This window comes from Helicoverpa zea, chromosome 15, assembly GCF_022581195.2.
Source record: "Helicoverpa zea isolate HzStark_Cry1AcR chromosome 15, ilHelZeax1.1, whole genome shotgun sequence".
Classification (NCBI taxonomy): Eukaryota; Metazoa; Arthropoda; class Insecta; order Lepidoptera; family Noctuidae; genus Helicoverpa; species Helicoverpa zea.
In genome coordinates, this window is record NC_061466.1 from 3644895 (window position 1) to 3662834 (window position 17940).

Sequence of the window (17940 nt, forward strand, 5' to 3'; positions counted from 1 at the left end):
TTAAGAATAATAATTTAAATAATTAATTTATTCGTATAATAAATTAATGCGATTTTTATTAATTTGTTGACTTACAATTGTTAAAATAAGATAAAAATATATGTGATTCAATTGTTTTTTTGGGAAGACAAAACTGTTGATGACAGCATTTTTTATGCTGGCAAGGTGTTAGAAAGAGACAAACGGCCTCCGTTCTAACTATCCCTCTCGGCTCGGATTTGCCTCTGTGTATTATGCAACAAATTTAGCACCTTATTGCGTTGGAATAGAGTTCATTTTCGTAAATATATATTTCGAGCGTGCGCAATCTTGTTTATTATATTACATCTATGTGTTGCATACTAATGGCACTAATTAACATTACTAAAACCGTAAAAAGGTTTAAATTTTAAAAAATCTAACTACTAAACTAAAAGTCTCAGTTCTTGTTGAAACCTTCGAAAGCAATTCAATATCCTGAAATAAAATGTTTTGTGTACTACTATCACGAGATTACTGTTGGGTTTCTGTTCCATGGGACTATGTTAGTGAGGGAATACGCTATACAATAATATATCCTGCACAGCTGGTTGTACTCCTAAGTAAACAGCGGCTATGGTTGAAAATCGTCTTAGGGTGCGTCCACATCTGGCGAATGCGCCGCGAATGCGCAGCACGCGAGCCGATCGCGAGCTGTCCGCGAGCTGCGCGCGTGCAGTCACTGCAATAGTTCGGTGCGCCTCTTTAGCGCAACTCACGCAGGGCTCGTATAGAGCGCGCGAGCGGCGCGCGATCTGCGCGCAATCAGTTCTCGCCCTTACAGTTCCGTATATTGGCTCAGTACTATCGAAGATGGCAGACGTCGCGCGCCGCCTGCGCGCCGCTCACGTGCGGCGCTTAGGTCGCGCGCGAGCTGCGCGCGGGCGGCGCAGAAGCGGCGCACGAACAAAAATGCACGCGCGCAGCTCGCGGACAGCTCGCGATCGGCTCGCGTGCTGCGCATTCGCGGCGCATTCGCCAGATGTGGACGCACCCTTAGACGTTATTATTCTTATAGATATTTTGTGAAAAAATAAATAAACGAGTATGTTTTCTTTTTTTATGTTCTTTATTGAGAAATATAATTTAATTACAAAATTATAATTTAGGTGGATCTAACTTTATTGCGTTAAAGGCAAGTACTGCTTTAGTACCGACATACCCTGCCCATGTTACTTAAAAATATACATAGTAAAATACGCTATATAATTGATGAAACCAGTTAAAAATACTTAAAACTAGATTGTGCTGTTAAAGATTTTTAAATGTTAAGTACATAATTATTTATTAAATACAACAATCTTCATATTGATCTACGGATTTATTAATTTATAAATAAGAGCATTAATATTTTTTGGACTAATATTTCGTGATTTGTGTCATGAATTTTGCCGTACGATTTTATTAAAATTTACAACATTAAAAACATAACCATGCACAAATCACAATTAAAATCACAATTTTAATGATTTCATCCGATCATGTCCTTTACATTTTATGTTTTTGTATTTATCCTGCGTATTGGCGGACTATCTTGGCCCACTGCTGAGGGAAGTTTCGTTGCACGTACGATAGAGTGCGCTGTATTTGCTTGGTTTCTTGTGGCGTGCACTGAGGACAGGCCCCACGAAGCACCAGTGGCGCGAGTGCTGAACAATAAAGAATTTTATTTAATATAATGAAGATAGGGAATATTCAGCAAGATTTTGGAGATTATTTCTCTTAAGATGTCAGGAGACTGGCTTTACCAACATCTTTACAGTTTCGGGTTGAGGACATTATCTTCAAAGGCTTTTTAACCATCATTTGACAATTCAATGCCATGAAGCGTTTCGCAAACATAGCTTCAGCGAATCTTGAAGAGGAGTTTCATTGGCTAATTAACAGTGAAAGGTGCCTAAAGTGAGGGACTCTCAGTCTGAATAATCTGTCCAGCCATATTTCACATAATCACGGAGGACAGAATGTTCTCCATGCACATGAATGAATCATTCTCAACATCCTGAAGATAGTAGCCAGGTCTACTTACTCTTCAATCTCTTTCCGATGGGATCACAGGGGGCTTCTCCGAGAGCGCACTTCAGCTGTCTCTGAATGAACCGTTTGTCTTGTAGTGCATCTTCTAGCGCGCTGTCTGAGACGGGCGGTCGCTGCGTTTGCGCAACGCAGGCGGCTACCACGCAACACAACACGACAGCGTATCTGGTCTGGAAATAAGAAAAATAACAATTAATTTGGGTCTATTTTTTGTTAGCTTTTCTGTTAGAAAACTGTACCTAACTTACTTTTGAATTTAAATGAGAAACCAGTTGTGGGTTTGTTGTACCTACGGGTGTACCTATTACGGTTACGATTGTATATTTTAGTAGTAGTGATAGTATCTAAGTAGAGATGAGTGTGATGTCAGTATTATTGTATAAATATCTACCTAAGAATTACAACATCTACATATACCTACTAAAACTTCAGTAACTATAAATGCAATTGCACGTGCTGCAGTTTTATTTTTTGCACACGCGTGGGTTCGTAGTAACAAATAACGTATATGTGTCGTTGTTAGATAGCTCGCCTTTAACATAATATAAGCACAAAAGTATCTATGAGGTATAAACAGGAGGTAGGTAATTTAGGTAGGTAGGTCTTAGGGATTTAAAATTATCCTAAGTTTTAATGTTGCCTTATTATTTCTATTCGGTTTGCAAGAAACCTCTGCACTTATATACATATTATGTATATGTCGTAGCCATATCGTAGATTTGGCCACTTCATGAAAAGCTTGAGCATTTCATGAAATGGTTGCGTTTCATGAAGTGTTCATGTTAATTTGACCAGATCGTTAAATCGTCAACATTTCTCGATTTAGTCATCCACGTCTGGCCGTATGGTATAATAGGGTATCCATAAAATATTTAATATAAATCCACAATATTTTGGGTCGACCCATTGGAGTTTAATTTCATAAAATCTGGTAGTTGTGAAATTTTTCACAGCTCAAAATTGTCAGGAGGCAAAAAAACTTAGTTTTTTTTCATAACTTCAATTGCAAATATTAAGAGTAAGAACTTGTTCACTTTAAGTCCGACATACAAAATAATTTAAATAAAATAGGAACTTTAGTAACATTTCAGGAATCTTAAAATAGAACAGACGTAATCTAAAATGACGTAACCTGTAGGTTCACTGCCTCGTTGGTCTAGCTGTCGCAAGCGCAGCTGTCGAGCACGAGGTCTCGGGTTTGATTCCCGGGTCGAGCCGCTTTGTGGGTTTTAGAGACTTTCACGAAACAGCCCGCAGCATGGAAGTTGGTATTTGTGCATCGGAGAGCACGTAAATGTCGGTCCTGCGCCTGATCTCTCTGCGGTCGTGTTGGATTGTTGTCCCATCGGGCTATGGAAGTGAAGGAATAGTGAGTGCACCTGTGTCTGTGTGTCAACTCGCAAACTCTTGTGCACTATAATATGTCCTGCGCAGTTGGCTATCCTTACATGAGAACAGCCGCCGTAGCCGATAATTGGCTAAGAGGAAATTATTGTTGCATACTATGCTGCAGACTATCGGGGTAGATGAGTTTCCCCACCTTACCTAGGTCTGCGCTCAGCTGGCTCGTTTGGGATGCGTTCTGAGAACGGTGGGTTCTTGTATCTGGTGGATGTTACACTCGCTACTACTCGCAAGAGGTTATAAGGGTTACATCGCTGGTAAATAATTCCATGGGGTTTGGAGTAAGCAAATTAAACAACAAAGTATGTTCCTGTCATATATATTATTATAATAACACATTAATAGTCAATAAATAGCGCAATGGGTTTCTTTGGGATATAAACTTATTTTTAATGTATTGAATCATTTTTAGTCGTCCACCATGTCCAACAGTTTTATGAACTTTCTTTAATATTTCAAAATATTTCTTCATCGGAATTATACGGATAGTAGGATCGTCGACGCATTTTTTCTTAAATAGAAGATATTCTTCATTTGCAGTTTCCATAACGTCATATTTTGACAGCCAGTAATAGTCCATGGACTTCTTTGGCGTGGTCACCCTACTGTTCTTGATTTGTTTTATAACCTTATAATTTTAAAAAAGTTGTTATAATTCACCAACGTAGAATTATTTTATTTTATTATTATTTTCGTCGTACACTCTTTTGTCAATTTCTTCCTCAAAAGAATTATTCAATTTTTCGCTGCGAGAATTTTCATTGCAGTCAACGGCCGCCATCTTCAAACGTAAATAAAGCGCTGGCAGCGCCCCTAGGGACAATTTACATAACTATTTTACGATGTGATCAATTAATTTTGATCATTTCATGAAGAAGCCGAGCTTTCAGTTGCACATATCGAGAAACGATTTCTCATCATTGATTTGCCCAAGCCACATCATGATGTGGCCAATAGACAGTGAAACATTTCATGAAACGGGACCATTTCATGAAATGGTCGAGTCATTTCATGAAGTGGTCAAGTCTACGATAAGGCCACCACATATATAAGTGTCTGATGCGTTATTTTGTAAATAGGTTTATATAGACTGTAGATACCTACCTATATACATTTATTAGTAATTACAATATAACAGACCTCGATCGAGTTACAAATTACATTTATTTATTTATCAGTGCACGGAGAATTTTATCAGTGTGCTGTATGTATGTGATTCAATATGTGTGTTTATTTGTGGGAGTTTTATTTGATTAATACTGTACCTGGTACGAAAGCTAACGCCCATTATTAACGCCCGTTATTTAATTAATGATTCACATTCAAAAATGACGAGTTAGGAACTATTATACAAGGTGTTGATTTGCATTTGTGCCATAGTTCAGGAGGAGGACATACAATACGTAAATAATCGATTGGAATTACAGTAGATGGGAAATAACTAATATGCACTGCTTTTTTTGTCATTGTAATGTCGTGGTATTTTCGAAGTAATCCAATTTTATGAATGAAATTTATGAGTGATCGTTGCGTATGCTTTGTGTTTGCGTTTGTGTGGGGGTGCAGCACGGTTTTAACGCCAGTAACATACGCGACAAGTTTAAATAAGGCTAGATGACATTTACGGAATTCCGAAAAAAAATTAAAGAAAAAAAATTACGTACCAATTTTTTTATTGATTTGGGTCGAGAATCATTAGCATAATTACGTCCTTGAATATGGCACGGATGCAAATCAACAGCTTGTATTGTAGTATGTGTTTGTTATGGTTTGTTTAACATTCGACGAAATTATTATGGTCCAACCATAGACATTAGAATTTTTATTGGTCAAACCCTCAATCAAACCCAAATGAGTTTTTAACTTTTAATTTTTCATTTCTTGAACCTGTGGTTAACTCACGTATGTCTTATGTGGAGTCTGGAGTCTGATGATGCTAGATTAGGTGGGATGAAATCGTTGTTGTTCGTGGTAAGGAAAGCACTCGAGGACTAGGAAGAAGCCAGTCTCCTCTGCCGTTCTTTACAGATACGTTAACTAACAGGTTCATTGATGAAGTTACAACTGATCGGCCGGTATCATCAAGCCAGACAGGTGTCAAAATGTAAAGAATACATAGGATCTATTCTTTCGCTAACACTGCCTCATACATTATTATTCCAAACACACTTTCGACCCTTGAACTATACGTATTATTGATTTCGAGGAGTTTCCATCGCTGTCAGGCCACGTCCGTCTCCGTCATGAGACGGTGACACTACCGATCTATTATTCATCGCTTGTGCACCATCCATTGTTGCGATATTTAGGGAATTTACGTGTTTCGAAATTAAAGTTTCAGATAACCTTGGAATTTGGAAGTTTACAAATCCATAAACAGATACCTAGTTTATTTAAATTTGCACGAGTTTTTTTTGTGTGAAGAAAGGCCTTTGCAGAAACTGATCTTATACTTAGGTAAAAAACTTCAATAAATCTTAGCAGCCTACTAAATATTCAATGTTGTTCTTAAATGTAGTTTAACACCGAAGTAGCCACCGAACAGGTTTGTTGGTACTTTAGGCAAGTCAACTGGTAATTGATGATATTTGGAGGCACGAATTTTATTCAATTGATACGTCAGGCTCCAATGATCTGTATAAGGAATGATTGCACAAGGATCACGAGTCTTAAGGACAAAGCTGTTTAGTAAGGACTGACCAAATTGCAAGCGAGTACAGTCTCCAACAAAGAACCATAAACAAACTTATTTTTTTCATTTCATTCAAGAAAACTCGTTAAAGAAAAGCCATGACTTTCTGAAAACACGTTGTAATGCGGAAAAGATTCGTAGTAGGTACTTACCTATCTACTTAATTACTAAAATCATTGAATATAGGATATCCGTGTTCAGAGTTCATATGTGAGTTGAAACTTACGTACCTAGTGAGGGCTGAGAAATGACATCCGTAATTGGGCCTACTTTTAAATCTCCGACTTCTAAGATGCAGGTTTACGTACTTAATTCAGGAGTTCGGAAATTCGACATAAATCATTCAATATTGTGTACTTTATTTTGATTGTTATGTACAAATAAACGTCATTGTGAAATGAAAATTAATCGCTATTGCCTATATTGATGTTGAAATAACTTTCTGAATAGGACTGTCCAGTTTCTGAGGTTGTATAAAAGAGTATCGTGTGCTATCGAGTCGCACGTGCTCGGAAATCTAATGAATTTGTAATCAAAATGATCTATGCTTCAGCTATATATTTATTAGTAGGTAGTGTCGGGTCGTAGTAGAGTTACCCTATTGTTTTGGCTTCTTCCTATATCCTTGTATCTTAATGCGAAGGCAGAAGAGCTAAATTATTTTCATCTAATTCTAAAATTAAATTGGCCAATCAATTCGCATTTTGCTGCCAATGTCTAATTAGATCAAAAAGTAGGTACCTAAGGTTAAATAAAGACTGCAGTAGAGCTAGAAGAAACCCAGTCTAAACGGTTTTTCTTCCCTTAATAAGTTAAATTGACAATCTTCGGGTTTTGAAGTCGCAGTACCTACCTACCAATAAAGACAAATATTATAATTGCGTACCTAATTTATTTTATTATGGTAAAAGTTGTTTAAGCGTCAAAAAGTTATTTATAAATGACCATGCTATTTTAAATCAGCAATATTTATGTTAATTACTGTTTTCAGTTACGCACTATTAAATACATTCGGTTTGCTTTTGTTATGGTTTTAATTTTGCGACACGTGTTCTTTAATTGCTTGATTTGAATTTTAAATTAAGAATATTATTTATTAAGAACCTACTTTTTATTATAAGTAACTCTTGCTTCGAGATCGCGTCATAGAATACTGTTTGGTGTTTTTTCTTTAACTTACGACACGTGGAGAATCATAGATTGATATATGTAGGTATGTACCTACATATCATACATTTTTGTTGCTACGGTCGATACGAGTGGATATAAAAGTTTGTGACATATGAGGACGTATAAGAAAACGGACAAGCCGCACCAACAAGAACAAGGCTGTTAAATTATAGAAAAGGTAGATACCTAGCAATATCGATAAAAGGTAGAATAAGGTAGGTACCTATGCCTACTTTGGTCGAGTACAGAAACGATGGTAAAAGTAATAACACAAATACCTACTTAAAACAAAATAATCAGTTTTAAAGATGACGCATGTCGGTGAAACTGGCTGACAAGTGACAAGAATAGACATTTCCATAAGAACCAAGTTTCTTTCATTGTCTCATTATTAGAACTGTGTAACGGAATATTGACAGAAAGTCTCACTGAAACTATTTGTTAGTTTTTGTGAAACAAACTTTGGAAAAGTTATGAGTCACTATGGAAATCGATTTGCGAATTCTGATCCTTCGCTCAAAAATAAGCTCAAATTGTTTTGAACTACTAAATAGGATTTATGCATTTTTTAGATTTGCTTAGCATTGGAGACGAAAATAACAAGGAAGAAAACTTGCATTTATTAATAGTCTACATCTTTAGCTATATGTCATTCATTATAGATAGGTCATTTACCTATCGTTGCGTCTGAGACTTGTCTATTCTAAGTCTATTTTTTCAACAATTAATTGGCACACCCGTCTCCACTCGACCATACACAAATAAAGCCTTGAATTATTCTGTAAATGCTCATGTTTTTTGTAAACTGCGACCATGTAATACATTCACACAATCCCATAATAGGTCCCATCATTCTATCGTTCTCACAAATAATGTAAAATTGCTCCGACGTGATAAATGAACGAAATTGTCGCCCTTCGCCTACTTTTAGATTAGTGGTAGAATTTAAATGGGAGGATTAGCTATGGTATTATCTTGAACCTCAAAGTACGTAAGTAGTTCAGGTAATCGTGCCATTCCGAGAAGATTATTTGGATTTCACCTGACTTGAAGGTTTCTTGTGGCAAGGGGACGTCATTATTTACAAGCTTTAGCAGTGGGATAAAAATAGTTTTCCTAAAAACGTGTCTATGTTATGGTACAATTCCACATTAGGGTACTTTAATTCTAGTAAGTAGGAAGACGGTAAGAATATTTTTATTCATCTTCTAAATGAGTAAAGCGATAGATACCAATTAGGTGCCAAAAATAATAGGATCACAGGATTAGAACTTTCGTCGGTCCAAGTATTATTCCTTGAGCGCTTAACAATAACACATTCGTTTGTGTAAAAAGTAAACAAAGTGAAGGCTTCACCTTCAAATAAGAATAGAAAAGATCGTTTTTACACGTTTTTATGTTGTAAGTAATGTCAGAAACCTCAAGGAGGAAAAACATAAACTAAAAAAAGATGGCACCCAACCCAAACTACTAAAGGAAAATAGTATTGAAGATAAATGGGTTAGCAAATACAAAAGATTTAAAAATATGGGAGGGCCTTCGCATAAAATAAGGATTATTTTTCGAGGACAATAACCTTTTTTGGGAGTCGGTTAAAATATAGGTACAAATAAATTCGAAAAGCGCACTTTAAACATTACTTCGAAGGATGTTTTGGAAAAAATGTGTAAGTATTAAAGTTTCTAAGAAAATTGTTCTTTAAATCTCGTTAATGCTTGTACATAATCTAAGCGTAGGTACCATAACAAAACTGGTTGTAAACAATAGCCAAAATTTCTTGGAACGCGCCAATTTGCACATGTTACATGTTGACAAATTCTCGTTGGTACAGTCGCGACCACTTATCCGCAAGTTACGTAAATAAGGAACTTAGTGATTTTTTTTTTTAATATATCTTAGACTTATAATTTATTTCGACCAAGCGGATTATAGACCCTTATACAAGTTAAACTAGGACACCTGACTAACTTATGTAACTGTGGTCATTAGGCTGACCAATACAGACTAACGAGCATGCACAAGATTGCTATAATTATATCGTAAATAATTTAGGAAATTAGATAACTGACACAACCTCATTTCCATTAGTTTTCCTTTATCGCTAATAAATTTAATATTTACAGATTTATTTATATCAACAATTATTTTACTTATGAGCAAAGGCATGCATAAATTAACGTAAATAAGTATGAACAGAATTTGTAGTTACTCTTTTAAAAAGTCAAAGTGTAAAAACCTTTAACAGGTAGTTAAAATCGAGAAACTGCCTGTCCTTCAAGTGTACCAACATACTCAAAAGCTCGAAACGTGTCGCCAACAGGAAAACAGATATTATAGAGAAATTGCAACTTACCTGCATGTTAGGAGTGACGTTATTTAGATAGGAGCTCGAAGAATCGAAACACTTTTACTTTCGTTGCACTTGTGAGCCGTTTAGTTAGCGAGTGACCTGGATCTCAGTGTTATGAGTTTCTACAGTGTTTCGCGATATTTTCTCGAAGCCAGTGAAGCGTTTAAGCGTGCGTCTGGTAGGAGAATGCTGGGGCTAGCTGTTGTGCCGTAACCTCTTACTTAACTCGACAATCCCCCCTATTTCGACTCGTACACAGCCCGTGCTGCACCGCGATTGTGCGTCAACGTTACGTGACTCGTACTGTGAATAAAACACTAATTATTGTATTCATATATTATTTTATTTTAGCCTCTTAATGAGAACAGGAAGCGGATTAAGTTACATGTGTGATGGTAGACAAAATACAGATAAATGCACGTTACATAGACAACAAACCTACTTTTTTGTTTTGGGTTTTTGGCGTTGTAAAAGTTTAGTAGGGTACTACAATTTGTGTGATCAATGAGTTACATAAACAATAGGATGTGTAGATATAACATTTTGTTGACACTGTTGTTCTATACTAGGTCAATTAACTTGACCGATAATTAGGTAAACAAAACTTAATTAATATTTGCTAATCCAAAGGCTAACATTAGTCGAAACTAATTGTTTTGTTTTTAATTTGTTTATTTAATTAACAGATGTCATTAACCTAATTAGTTATTATGGTATAAAATTACGAAGAAGGTATTTATTTAAATAGTATTATTATATTTTTTACTTACTCACTGTTAATCCTTTTTAGGTACGTATTTTATTCAAAGAAACTTAAATAAATTCATGGAAACACCGTCTCTAATTCGGTAGATATCAACGTACTGAAGTAATCATTATTTTCTCTGCGTGTGGGTTAACGAGAGAAAAATTAATAATAATGAAACGTGTAAAATTTCCCATAATTGTTCATTTCTTATACAAATCGCGATCATATGAAACTTCACCTTTTGAAACTAGGACATACGCACGTCACATGACGAATGCCGTAGGTAAATGCAATAGAGGAAAAAACTAAGCTACAATCATAGATTTTGCGTGAAAATTTCAAAATACTTATATACATGGAAATATTACAAAAAAAACCGACGAATTGAGAACCTTCTCCTTTTTAGGAAGTCGATTAATAAAATATTAAAATGCACGCGGGTAATAAATCATGAAAATTCTAAATAGGAAAGAAAAGATAAGTATGGTGGTCATTAGCTTCGAACTAAACAGGTTTCGTTTTTTTTCCACTTATAGTCTAATGTTATTGACATTTTACAATAGAAGACAAATCTGGTAGAAGTCAGCTTAGACCAGATTAGTCGTAACTTATTTCGTCAGGTTTGCAATTTTCTATGGTAATATAATACCGTTTTATTATTTTATTGAATGATTGTCATAAATGATTGCACAAATCTTTTCAATTTCGCCGCAGTTCTTATAAGTGTTAAACATGGAAAACGCAGTTAAGAAAAATGCGTTCAAAAATAATAATTTCCATTCGTTTGGATGATGTGCAGTTTCAATTAAATTAGTCCATTTATAAAAAAAAAATAAAGTTAGATTGTTTAGTTGGTAGGACTGATTTGAAATTCTGAATTTGAATTCAACCATATTGGCGAACGATTTTCGCCCATTCCCACGGATAGTTTCTTTGTACGAAGGCAAGGGTGCGTCGAATTTGGCGCGTTTCTTGCATAGAGCACTGCGGGCATGCTCCTCGAAGAACCAACGGGGCTAGAGCTGAAAGAAAAACGGAAAGGGTTGATCGACCAGTAGCATATTATCAGATGACTGGATTAATTAATAAGTAACGCCTTGAAGTCCAATAAGATCGTAGTATCTTTGGAGAAAAATGACCACGAAATAATCCATTTCTTTTTTCTTTTATATCATTTACCACTGATTTTGTGCCAGTAATATCGATACCTACTGGAAACTGGATGGATACGACCCAACTTGGCATGGAGTTTCTGCGTTAAAAAAAGAGCGCATTCACTAGGTACTAAAAACTACCTATTCAATAGGTGAGCAAATAACCACAACCACTATACACGCAACAATAAAACAAAATCCGCTATTGTAAAATATTTAACAGGAAAACAGACCAAAATAAAGAAATTCAACATTTTTTTTATCTATAAACATTGTTATTGTCAACCTTCACCTAGTTTCGAGCCAAGCCGAATTCTGCAATATTTTAGGCTTTCAGAGAAAATAGACCTAGCTTAAATACGTCGAATTGAGTTCTGAAATATACTAAAAAAGGCAGAGAAATCGTAGTAGGTGGTCATCATCGTGACCTCATTTAATAATAATCTTCGTCTATTGCTTAAAATATTATCTATCTTATTTCCCATAAAAACAAATTTTATAACGAAAAGCGAGAATTACCTAAGTCACGCACAATCCCACAGTCAATCCCCTTTGTCTTACCTACTGTGGATAACAATATAGAGATGGATATAATTTAGAGGTATGTATATGAAACTTATGTTAGCATTCAATCTCCAGTGAAAAAAGCCGCAGTTACTTAACAGAAAAATCCAGTGACACTTACAAATGAACCAGGATCCTAACATTTGACCAGAGACCAGTATATTACTAGTTTCTTTCTGGTATGAATAAACAACTGTGTTTGCTTAAGATAGAATAAACATAACTCTTAACCCCCCCGGGATTTTTCTAATAAATCTATGATTTTTTTCTCTTAATTGATTCATAATTTAGACGTAATATTAGAGATTAAGGATAGATAAATATCAACGACTATTTTTGTGGACTTTCGAGACTAATATCGGATCAAGGATGCTGTCCTGTACCTAAATTAAAACTCATAGACATTTTCCAGAAAAATGGAAACCAAGAATCAGGTAGATAATCCAGAGAAGGTGGGAGTTTAAACCAATGTTAAACGGAATCGTATTTTCCATTTTCAAAACTGTTATTAGATACAAAACCTGCTGAGCCGATTTGGGAGAAGTGCTTGGTGCATAAACTGGAATCTAGGAAAAACGTTTTTTTCACAAAAAGATTGCTAACAGTCGATAAATATTGTACCTGTTACTTAAGTATAACTTAAGCAGGTAAGTCTTTTCTTTGTATCGATATTTCTTATAACCGCAATTGCTCATAAAGTGGTTCATACAATAAAACAAATTGACTTATAATAATACTTTATAAGAGAACCACGAAGGTTACTACGATGGGATGGCTAATATTATGATGGCGTTTGGGTAAAGTCCCATGCTCGTACTAGGTAAGTGGAACCTATATACCGATATTTGCGTGTTACTTTCTTGAAGAATATCCAGGTACGAGCCTGGGAATAATTGAAATCTTACCAAGAATATCCTGGCCAGAAATATTCGGGCTTGTTAAGAATTATACCTACTTTAAAAGAAATCGTCGGCTCAAACACAGGTATACTTATCTAATTTAATAAATGTCCTGACATAATAATTCATTAGGCCACCTACTACTACCTACTACAACTGAATCCGTCCCAAAGTCATACACAACCTTTATTACCGTACTTATCTAAATTAAAACTCACTTCGAAGTCGTCTGCCAACGGGATCACAAGGCCCCTCTCCGAGTGCACATTTGATGTGTCGCTGCATCGTGTTCTTATCAGCCAGGGTCTGATCTAATTGCGCGTCTGTCATTTGAGGCCCCGCTTGCACATGCAACCCGGCCACTAAACCCACGCAGATGACACTTAAAAATACGACGACCTGTAAAAAGGTTGATGTTGGTACAAAGGCCTTTTTGGAACGGTTTGGACAGGTTTTATTTTGTTTTTATGGCTTTTTGAGGCACCTGGGGCCCGATTCTCCTAATTTTACTTAAGCAACATACGATTCACGTTCGACTGCGATCCAATCCTGACTCGATTACGGTTGAAACGTATGTGGCATTCCGCTATTTTTTCTTTGAAATAAACGTTTTTATCCTTTTCTGTCATTCAATAATGAATTATTTTGTCTGCAAATGATTAACTATTGCAATATGATTGTAGAGCAAACTTCTGTATAGACCAAAATCACCAAAATAGCAGACCAATCGCAAACCAATCGAATGTTGTTGGAATACGATTGGTCTTATATTAGTAGCAGAATGCCCGATATGGTAAAAACTGCTATTGCGATCATATTGCGATTCGATTTCTATTCGATTTTGACATTATTAGGAGAATCGGGCCCCTGTAAAAAGTTTGAGTCGGTTAAGATTATTTCCAGCCAGTGGGAAGGGAAAATCTCTAAATAAATACCTATTTTTTACATTTCCCTACTAAAAATTAAAAATAAGGCTTGTTAAAATTACGAGTTATGACGTAGGTAATATGTAAACACGATTTTTGAGCAAATCGATTACGATCAAAGATTTCTTTGAAATTCAAATCGTGGTCAAATGCTTTCTTATTTCTCAGAAAATCGAATGGATGAAGAGAAATAAATTGGGAACTATACAATACATAATAGACATTACATCTTTTATTGCAACGATAACCACAACAAAAGGGATCGAAACGGTATTTTTTTCTTAATTTTATTTCTAAAGCCATGAACCCCGGGCGGCGGCGGCGTCGATGACTCACTCAGATTTGCTTTTAAATGAATATGATTACAAAGTTCCGTTAGTACCGATTGAATAACAACCACGCAATATTTTAGTAAGTAACACGAGGAACGTGAAATCGGGAATACCACTTTTCGTTTTACGAAACCTTGATACAAAGATCCTGTATAAAAATGTATAATGTTATATTTTATTCCTACCTGCATATCGTTGACGCCCACCTTTCCACGGATTTTATTTAAATTTTTATCACTGAACTTGGGATAGAAAACGGTGTCAAATATTTGGGTTACGTCGGACCAACGATTAGGGAGCGACTGACCACAATGATCGTGTTAATATTGTAGCCGGGAATGTGGCCCTCCCCTCTTTGTGTGGTCATTAACTATGAATAGAGGGCTCCTTTAAATCTAAGACCATAAGGTTCTTAAACGTGATATTTTTTTCACAGGTTTGGCTTAACTGATGTTTGATTTGGGTTAAATAAACGGTCATAAGTAATATTTACCTTATTAAATTAATTAATATTATTACCGACATTGTAATTTTGCTAACAAAGTAAATATAGGTAGGTACATACTTAGCTTGTGGATACAGTGGGAGTTTTGTCGAGTTTTGAGAGTTTTGTCGAGAGTTATGTGATACTGGTACCTTCCAGTACACAGGGCACTTACTTTACCTATAATAAGCAATATAGTAGGTAAGTATAGTATTTGATTTATACATTTACTAGAGTACTTTAAATGTAGGTATTTTAATCATTATAATAAAGCATAAAATTATTGTTCTCTCAGTTTTTATTTGTTTTACGCATTCTTTCCGATAAAATTGACTCTACTACACGTCATTGCACATTATTCAATTATAAAGAAAGCGCAATCTTTGTATTTTTTCTAATAAATAACGTACCTACCTGTTTGAAGCTGCTTAGACGGAAATATTTGACTTTGGCGGGTAGTATTTGAAATCCATAGACTACGTGTCAGTATTCGATTCAACACGAAAAAAGTTAGTCTATGCTTTTAGTGAAAAAATGGCGCTAGTGGGTGTGATAATATTGGATTCAATATTTTGGATTCATTATCAGCATTTTTAGTTTATAACTTAAACAACAATTGAAAAAAAAATGGTAAACAAAAAAGCTTCCTGTATTTATTTCGACATAGAGAAAGTTGTCGAGGTCAAACTTTTCGCAAACGCTCTCGAGACGACATCAGTCGGTGTGAACCACAGATTATAATAGATAGTGTGCTGCTGTTAACAATTTTCTAATACAATATTGGACAATGACAGTAAAACAATAGTAATTAATCTTGTAAATTAGTACTTCAATAATAATGATAAACATTATAATATACATGTAGACTACAGTTCTTGTGTGATTTAATTTATAAGCGCCCTTCATTATTAGGAAAGCTAACAGCCGTAGTTATCGTGTAATTATCTACTTGTCAATCATATGTTAGCAATTATAAGTGATGTCAGTTTGTTTACTAATGAAACATTAGGCAAAAAAGTGCAGATTTTCTAAGTTTTCGTTATGAACTTAGACGAATCTGCTGGATGTTCGTCGAGTAAAGGACAAGAAAATGGCGACGCATCGAATGGTTCCGAGCGCCCACTCAAGAAAGCACGTTTTGCGTGGCAAGTTAAAGGGAAATATCACCTAAAGAATGAAACAAGTGGGCAACCAAAAACATCTACTACAGAATCCATCGATCCACCTGCCGTAGCTGGTTCTTCAGCTGGTTTCGGCAGTGGAAGTAGTAACAACATAGGTACAGAACAAAACCTAGAGAGACTGGGTGATTACTTAATGAAACAAGACTTCAATACTTTAGACTCTGTTATGGCAGATCCTGACAATTCTCATCTCAACCCAAGTGCAACTGATAATTTTCAATACCCAAGATATGTAAGCTCTCGAGTTGAAGCACTGCCAAGACATATTTTGCAGACTGATTATAATTATAATGATGATGATGAAATGGAGTCAGTTCCTATGTCATTAGTTCCATCGCAGTGTTATACAGAAGATCAATGCATAGCAAGGTGGCAGGCCAGACAGGTATATAAATAACATTATTTATAATATCAAATCAACTAAGAACTTAATAAGAATCAAACTACTATTTTGATTAAAAATTGTTGTGTTTACAAACTTATTATTATTTTCACAGATGGCAAAAGGAGTTGTTGACAACACTATAAACCGTGTTTTGGATACCTGGGTACATGTCCCAGTGCCGCCAGAACATAACAGCACCAGGACCCTGGCTCTTGATGTAGCAGATTTTATTAACAACCTCCCTTCAGACAACAGTGTTGAAAATGAAGGGATACTTATGGCAATCTCTGCACATGGGTTACAAAACCCAGACTTTGATGAATTCCGTGAATCTCCGACACATGAACAGTTATCCAATCTTGAATTATGTTTATCTCCTTTTAACTCGGATGATGAATCTCAGGACCCAGTCAATCGTAATCATACATGTCATCTTGGTACTTCTTCAGCTGACTTAGAAATGCCATGGTCATATTCAGATGACCAGAAAACTGACTATGCAATGCTTCCGGGTGCTGCCAGTTTATCATATCAATTTCTTGCTGAGAATCTCCGTAACCAAAACAACATGGAAATCGAGGATGACAACAATGATGAATCATTTGACTATCTAAATGAGAATCAAAATAATTCTGATGAGGCATCCGATGATGCTACTGATGATGCCACTGACGCTGCCACTGAGGGTGACAATCATTGTGATTTCCTAGATGCAGCAGTTTTATATGCCATTCAGAGTAGAGGATTAACCACTTTTGGAAGCGATTATGGCTAATTACTCATACTTGTAAAGTTCAATTAAAATTTGAATTATATTTCTATAGGTATATGTTGCTTTTAAAGACTTAATAGGCACAAATAGTTTTTAACTATACAATGGTGCAATTCTGCCATAAAATCAGTATTTTAAACATAATAACTATTATCCCCAAGTTTACATCTGTTACTTGCTATATGTATTCCAATTTCATGTAAATAAAGTGTATTATTATTATAATTTTAAAGAAATCTGAGAGAAATTCGTGTGTACTGTACTGGTGTTAAATGTTGTAGTGAAGTACAAAAGTTTCAAAATATTGAAACATATCAAGTGACTGATTTTGAAATGGACTTTGTTTTTTTACATTACCAATACATATTTTAATAACGGCTTGTCCAATATCATTTAAGTGTAATCTGTCCATTATTGTAATCTCTAGATTAAATTTTATAATTTTTGGTATATCTTGGTTTTTATTTGTATAAAAAGTTATTGTGTATGGTCAATGCATTTTTGTTGTCATGTTTTAATTTTAAAATAATTTACAATTTTAACTGAAAGTAGATTTATTTGTTATATTCATGCAAATATTTTTAGTAAAGAGTAGGTACTCTTATAACAGTGTTAGTGTAAATGTATGCCATACTGACATTACAGTCAATAAAATGATACTCAACCAAGGTTTGCTATTGTTATTTATTCTCAATTTGCTATTGTTGTTTCGCCCATTGTGGTACTAGTGTAAATGCTTTTTATTGGTTGTCTAAAAGGATTTAGCAACCTACTATACTTTTCATACAAAATCTGGGTTTCGAATAAACATTGAATCAAAT

At 35.2% G+C, this 17940-nt stretch overlaps 2 protein-coding genes across 2 annotated transcripts; one reads left to right on the forward strand and one right to left on the reverse strand.

Annotated features, from left to right (window-relative positions):
* Positions 1-1068: 1068 nt before the first annotated feature.
* LOC124636997 (ejaculatory bulb-specific protein 3-like) lies at positions 1069-14585 on the reverse strand. The gene is made up of 5 exons (XM_047173297.1): positions 14480-14585; positions 13255-13435; positions 11323-11441; positions 2048-2225; positions 1069-1667 (listed from the first exon to the last, which is right to left on the reverse strand). Exons 1-5 carry the CDS (start codon positions 14483-14485, stop codon positions 1528-1530), a joined length of 624 nt encoding a protein of 207 aa, XP_047029253.1. The 5' UTR covers positions 14486-14585; the 3' UTR covers positions 1069-1527.
* Positions 14586-15464: 879 nt separating this feature from the next.
* On the forward strand, positions 15465-17787 carry LOC124636838. Its single transcript, XM_047173022.1, has 2 exons — positions 15465-16347; positions 16460-17787. Exons 1-2 carry the CDS (start codon positions 15820-15822, stop codon positions 17120-17122), a joined length of 1191 nt encoding a protein of 396 aa, XP_047028978.1. The 5' UTR covers positions 15465-15819; the 3' UTR covers positions 17123-17787.
* The last annotated feature ends 153 nt before the right edge of the window (positions 17788-17940 follow it).